The 7,356-nt window shown below is 35.1% G+C and overlaps 1 protein-coding gene across 2 annotated transcripts in view; it reads left to right on the plus strand.

Annotated features, from left to right (window-relative positions):
* The window catches only part of LOC107724960 (tumor necrosis factor receptor superfamily member 19-like), a 40,932-nt gene that overhangs the window by 12,978 nt on the left and 20,598 nt on the right, over positions 1-7,356 (plus strand). For both annotated transcript variants that reach the window (XM_016534058.1, XM_016534059.1), the window contains exon 5: positions 3,778-3,863. In XM_016534058.1, coding sequence (XP_016389544.1) covers positions 3,778-3,863 — 86 coding nt within the window. The remainder of the gene's footprint in view (positions 1-3,777; positions 3,864-7,356) is intronic.

Consider the following 7,356-nt stretch of genomic DNA (forward strand, 5'->3'; position numbering starts at 1 on the left):
ACGTTCTATTAACTATAAGTAACTTTGTAACTATATGTCAACTACATGTCAACTAATTCTCAGAGTAGACTGTTAGGGTAGGTTTAGGGTTAGTAGAATGTTGACAAAGAAAGTGTTAGAAGATATTAAGCAGACAGTCTACTAATACTCTACTAACTGCTAGTTGACATGTAGTTGCAAAGTTACTTACTGTTAACAGAATGTCTAAAGTGGACTATCGAAATAAAGTGTTACCATTAAATGTTATCATTTTAATTTTAATTTTGAAATGTGGGTGTATTCCTGATTCTGTGGTTAGAAACTAACAGAGAAAGCAAAGTTTATTGTGTAAACATTATATAAGCAAACTTAAATCTTTTGTGTTTGCATTACTAAAACGTAAAATCTTCAATCTCAGTAAATCTTTTAGTTTAAGGGATTTCTTCTCTTTCCGCATTACGCTTACCAAAACCTCTCAATATCAATATCTCTCACGCACACTTTAGCCGAAGAGAGGCCTGACAAAACCTCTGCAATAAACTCCCAATAAACCAACAATGGGCGTCCCCGTGGGCCTTTCTGGTTCAAATGCGGAGCCCTTCGGGGGCCCGGAGCAGAAGGCTGTTCATTGATCCCGTGAGAGTCAGGGAGATTATTGCCTGTGTAAGATAGACTCTCTCAAAAGAAGCTTGGCCTTTGTTCAGCGGGGGGATCTCACACACACACACACACACACACACACACACACTGTGATCATTATTTCATCTCGCCCTCTTGTTAGTCCACATTGGCGCTTTTCTTTAGCGCGGCTCTCCCTCGCCCTTCCCTTCCACAGCAGTGAGATATCTTTCATTAATCCTCGCAGGAATGTGGCTTTGGCTATGGGGAGGATGCCCAGTGTGTGCCCTGCAGAGCCAGTCGCTTCAAAGAGGACCGCAGCCTGCAGAAATGCAAGCCCTGTCTGGACTGTTCCCTCCTCAACCGCTTCCAGAAGGGGAACTGCTCCACCACCAGCAACGCCGTATGCGGAGACTGCCTGCCCGGGTGAGTCAGCCATAGGAACGCAATTATATAGAATAAAGGACGATGGGCGTTTTCCCAGACCACATGCTTAAGTCGGTGTATATTACACTCTTAAGAATAAAGGTTCGGAAGGGAGTTTTCACAGTGATGCTGAAGAAGAACCATTTGAGGTTTCTCAAAGAAACGTTCAGTTAGCAGTTCTTACCATTTTTAAAATAATAATCTACACTCTTAAAAATAAGGGTTCTTTTTGGCATTAATGGTTCCATCGAGAACCTTCAGCATCCATGCAATCTTTCCATTCCAGAAAAGATTCTTTATAGTGTTAAAAGGTTCTTTAGATTAATAAAATGTTCTTTACACCAAGAAAAATATGGTTCTTTTAGGAACTATAACTGAAAGGTTCTTTAGAGTACCAACAATGGTTCTTCTATGGCATCGCTGTGAAAACCTTTATTTTTAATAGTGTAAAGAACTTTTTCTACTATAAAGAACCTTTTGTGGAATGGAAAGATTCCATGGATGTTAATAAAGCAATAAGCCCCAAGAAGCCGTGGTTTACAGTGAATTTATAACAGCTAAGGAGCTGTTATAATCTATAACACCCCCTTAGCTGTTATAAATTCACTGTAAACCACGGCTTCACGGGGCTTATTGCTTTTATAAAATGGTTATTCCATATACGTAGTAAGGTTTCACAAAGTAAAACAGAGCAAATAAAGTGTAATGATATTAATAAAAACAGTATTCTTCCACCAAACAATGTAGTTCCTCAGAAACAGTTGTGGTTGCAATAAAGTGGTTGCCAAGCAACACACAAACGTAAACAAAGGTGTATGTTTGTACTAGAATAATTTACACCAGCTTCGAACGTGGCTCATCCAATCAGAATCAAGAACCGGAACTATCCGTTTTATAAAGGTTCTCAATCAATGTCAAAAAAATAACTTTTATTGACTCGGTTCTTCTCAAGAAAGCTTTTTAATCCCGATTGACATGAGTTACACGCCGCAAGTGAAGCCAAAGATTTCTCAGTTTAAAGTTCAGGTCAGGGAAATAAACTCAAGGCCCAGACATGCCCTCGAAGCTAAACCATGTCAGGTTTTTGAAGACCTGCTTTTCGCTTTCGCTGCAAGAGATACTAGTTTCCCCACAGAAGCATCCTGCTCTCACCAGATAGGTTTTTTAATAACTTTTGATTACCCATAATTAAGTGCTTTGGCACAGTACGACATGCTGAAGGCAACTCTTCACATTACCTTCAAAGTTCATCTGCATCATTTTAGAAAAATGTGTTCTTCAGGCTGTTATTGTAACTAATGCTGGAATATTTCTCGTATTGTAAAGCATAGTTTCCCCTGATTCATTAATTAGTGCTGTGAAAAAATGATTGCCCCTGATCCATATGTACATGTTCAAAGGGATTTGCTGCTATCAGAGAAATTCAGCTGAACAGCAAGATGAAATGCATATGTACGTAATCCAACAAATAAAAAATATCACAGACAAGAATGTGTCATTTATAAACACCCCGAGGTTCTATTGTAAAGTGGATTGCTGTAGACTTTAAATTGTGTTTGACTTCTAAAGCCACTTTTTGTCTATCCAGTTGTTTAATCGGCTGCAACAATAATGGGATGTCTTCTTTGACTTATGTTCAGTTGGTGGCTTTTCTCAGCAAATATTGTTCAGAAGTTTGGGGTCAGTAAAATATGTCTCTTATGCTCACCAAGGCTGCATTTATTTGATCAAAATTGCATTAAAAACAATAATATTGTGAAATATTATTACAGTTTAAAATAAATGATTTCTATTTTTAAAATGCAATTTATTCCTGTGATGAGAAGCTGCATTTTCAGCATCATTACTCCAGCCTTCGATGTCACATGATCCTTTTTGATTCGCATTATTATCAGTGTTGAAAACAGCTGTGCTGCTTTATATTTTTGTGGAAGCTGTGATACATTTCTTTTAGGATTCACTGATGAATAGAAAGTTCTTTTGTAACATTATAAGTAAGGAATAATTGACGGCGGGCCGTCTAATAATTCAACGGCCTGGAGTCAATTATTCCGCTTATACCATGGTTACCACACCTCAAGACATCGATCAGATGATATATTTAAAGGGATTCGTCCGGTTTTTGTACTTAAATCGCTATTGTGAGTAGGATTATTTCTTCCGCATCTCATCCAACGCCTCTTTTGCTAGTTCCAAAACGTCATTTTAAAGCTGGTAATGGAGGCTTGAGCCGTTGATAGCATTCTAATGCAGTTATTAATGAAGTTATTAGAAAGAGAGCGAGAGAGACAGAGACACAGAGAAAGAGAGAGAGAGCTCGTGTGAATTAGGCTACCTCTGTGCGTCCCTCAAGAGTGTTCTGCTGCAGCGTCTCTAAACAGCGCTGTTGTTACCTCGCTAGTGAGAAATGTCATGTGTAGCCTTTAAGTTGCTACACTATATAGGCTAACTTTTAATTGAGATATTTAATGCATCTTTGCTGAATAAAAGTGCTGATTTCTTTAATAAACTGACCCTAAACTTTTGAATGGTCGGGTATGCAGTATTATTTAAATAATTGTTATATGATGTAATTAGGGGTCATATGATGTGATTTCAAGTTTTCCTTTCTCTTTGGAGTGTTACAAGCTTGTCATATGACCCCTTTAATTTACATTTTGAATTGATTGTCATCCCCAAAATTAAATAATGCATTATCTATAATAATATTAATATGCATATAAAAATAAATTAATATGCATTTTATTCTTTCAGGTTTTACAGAAAGACGAAGTTGAGTGGATTCCAGGATATGGAGTGTATTCCATGTGGAGATCCGCCACCACCATATGAACCAAATTGTAAGCACATTTATTTATTACTGCTGAATGCAAACATATTAGAATCCTTGAGGAAAATGTCCAGTGGATTCATTTCCTTAGGAAAAATACATCGGCGTCAGATCTCAGTCATAGCTGATTTGGTAAACCTGGTAAACGTCATTTATAATGTCCTTAAAAGGTTTGTTTAGTGAAAACTCTGCCATCATTTACTCCCATGCGTTGTTATTTTAGTATCATTGAGATACTATTATATTTTTTATATAACTGTAATAATCCTCCTCTCATGCCATAACATAAAAGAAAATATTTTGATGAATGTCCTAGCCACTTTTTTCCATACCATTAACAACCATTGACTTGTGCACTATATTTCATGTGTCGTAACTGAATGTAGCGTGCCAGTTTGAATACATGTGAATGCGAGCTATTGTGGAGGGCAAGATTATCAATGAATGATGACTTCGGATTTTTATGGTGTTTTTTTGTCAATTTTTGGAGGTCTGTAGCCTCAGTTCTCTCTCACTTAGAATCAGAAACATGCATAAAGTACATGATGACAGATATTTTTAGTGTAATCCTTTAAAAGGGGTCATCATACAAACAGTTGCATTAATAATAATCTGTGAGATGACGACCCACTCAGTCTTGGTGATTCATACAGCAGTTTTACAATCAAATAAATGGCTCTTTTTTACAAGTCAGAACACAGGCATAGGTAATGAACATCTCTCTGTGTAACTGTTCGAAACTGCATGGCTTTCTTCTGCAAACACACACTGCGTATGTTAAACAAGTAGCGTTTCACAAAGCGGCGCATTGTTCTCCAGCAGTCTGTGGCGCTAATTGGGCTCATTTTACCCACTGTTGAGTGCCATTGTACGGAAGCTTGTGTCTTTGGCAGTTACGCAGGGAGAGACTTATACCTTCAGAATTAAGTGTGACTTCCAGAAGTTTAAGATGTTTGCAGCTGCTGCATGTGGAGATTTGCAGCATGTTTGTAGAGCAGAGTTTGAGCCAGGTCTAACACTCCTGCGCCAGATACATGGAAAGACGTCCTGTCACACAGGTCAGCTCGACCTCTGGATGTGAAGAATTCAATCTCTGTGTAAACTCTAGCTTATTATGTAATCATTAGGCACTACTTTTTGGTTTATTTTAGTAGTCTTTAGAGGAGAGGACACCAGTATGTTCTTTAGCTATAAAGTGTCTTTTTTTATTATTATTTTTTTTTTTTTTAGCATTTTTAAAATATCCATTTAAACTTTTGTTGTTGTTTTTGCAACAACAACAAAGTTTAAATGTACATAAAAATGCTAAAAAAAAAGGACACTTTATAGCAACACAACAAATGGACACTTTTTACAACAACAAGTGATAATCTGAAAAAATTAAATATCTGACTGCCATAAATTATTAAAAATAAAATAAAATAAAATAAAAAAGGGAATTATATGGAATTTAAAATGATTGGTCTTGGTAACCACACTGGGTATTTATTTTAATAACTGCCATAAAAAATATATAAATAAAGAATTAAAACTTTTAAATTAAAAATAAATTTCTTGGTTACTACATAGAGTAAGTCAAATAAATAAATAAGTAAGTAACTACTACATTACATTGAGTAGTTCTTTTAATAGCTACCATAAATTTATATATATATATATATATATATAATGATTTATCTGGTTTTCTTTTAATAATGGCCATAAATTATAGAATGAAATAAAATATAATAATACAGATTTTAAAATAAAATAAAATAAAAAGCTGTGGCTTCATACAGAAGATAAAAGGATTTCTTGGTTACTACATTAATTATTTATTTTAATAACTGCCATTAAATGATAAAATAAAAATAATAATAATAATAACATTATAAAATTGTGAGTTTACTATTGGGAATTATAGTGCATTTCAGCACGCAACAAGTGTCTGAATGCCAAATAGTTGACATGTAATTGTTGCTTGTCATTTGAAAGTTTTAAAAAGTTGCAGATATCAGAATGAGAAATTTTGCAGCCAAGTTTAAATAAATGTTCTTTTCGGACTGGGGAAGAAGGTTTTGAGATACAGTATATTTTCCTTTGTTTACGATGCACTAAGATCAGAACTTCAGGACCAGAACTGGTGTAAGTACTCAAAGCTGCTCTGACCCATTGTGCGTGCAAACGGCTGGAAAGACTCCCGAACGTTCCTCTCCTCCGGCATTATCTGACAGAGGGTGGTGAAAACTCAAAAGGCCTGATGGTTTTAATGGCCCCCACGTCGGCCCGGGGCGTACACGCAGCTGAGCGAGGAAGTCTGTCTTTAGAGAGGACCATAAATCCAGAAACACTCTGGTCTCCTTGGCCCATCCTGAGAGCGAAAGGAAGAAAACAGCATTTTATGGGTTCCTCTAGCTGCTTTAATGTGTTTCATCTGCTGCTGTCTTTTCTTGTCATGGGATAGCGCTAAATATTTGGCAAAGCCCCACACAGCTGTCCCATCTAAGCATCTGAACTGATGTGAAGCCAATTTATGAAGGGGTCACATGAGAGCCGGGCGGCTGCTGGGTTGGTAATGGGTGAGAGTAATATAAGTTGGCATTTTTACTTTTGCAAACACCTCTGTTTTAACTTGAACTAGGATTCGAGCCCAAAGCTACTGCATTTAGAAGCAGCCCAACATGAAAAGGGACCGTTGCTGCATGTGTTGAACTTGGATGTTTTTTTCATTCATAATTGTATTCATCTTCAGTCATGGGAAGATCTTTTATGTAGTGTATCTCTGTTACATATTGAAGAAAGCTTGAACCGCAAGAGTATGAAAGCAAACGAGTGGTTTGGTATTTGACCTGAAGGGGATTACATCACATTGGATCAGCCCATAGATCATAATTAGCGATTGCTTTCATGTTGGAGTCTCATGACTTGGTCACTGATGGACTTATTTGATTAGTCTGGGGTGCGATTGATGAAACACTACATAAAAGACAATCCTCTGATTAAACAGTACACATGAAAACAGCTCTGATCTAAAACCTGCATTGAGTTATTGGTAAAACCTGTAAATAATGTTTAAAATAATAATAATAATAATAATAATAATAATAATAATGTAACATATAATAATAATAATAATAATAATAATAATAATAATAATAATAATAATAATAATAATAATAATAATAATAATAATAATAATAATAATAATAATAATAATAATAATAATAATAATAATAATAATAATAATAATAATAATAATAATAATAATAATAATAATGTAACATCTGACAGTTAGGCCGATTGTTACAACAACAACAACAATAATAATAATAATAATAATGTAACATCTGATAGTTAGGCCGATTGTTACAACAACAACAACAACAATAATAATAATAATAATAATGTAACATCTGATAGTTAGGCCGATTGTTACAACAACAACAACAACAATAATAATAATAATAATAATAATAATAATAATAATAATAATAATAATAATAATAATAATAATAATAATAATA

Source organism: Sinocyclocheilus rhinocerous, unplaced genomic scaffold (assembly GCF_001515625.1).
Source record: "Sinocyclocheilus rhinocerous isolate Xijiao unplaced genomic scaffold, SAMN03320098_v1.1 scaffold996, whole genome shotgun sequence".
Taxonomy (NCBI): domain Eukaryota; kingdom Metazoa; phylum Chordata; class Actinopteri; order Cypriniformes; family Cyprinidae; genus Sinocyclocheilus; species Sinocyclocheilus rhinocerous.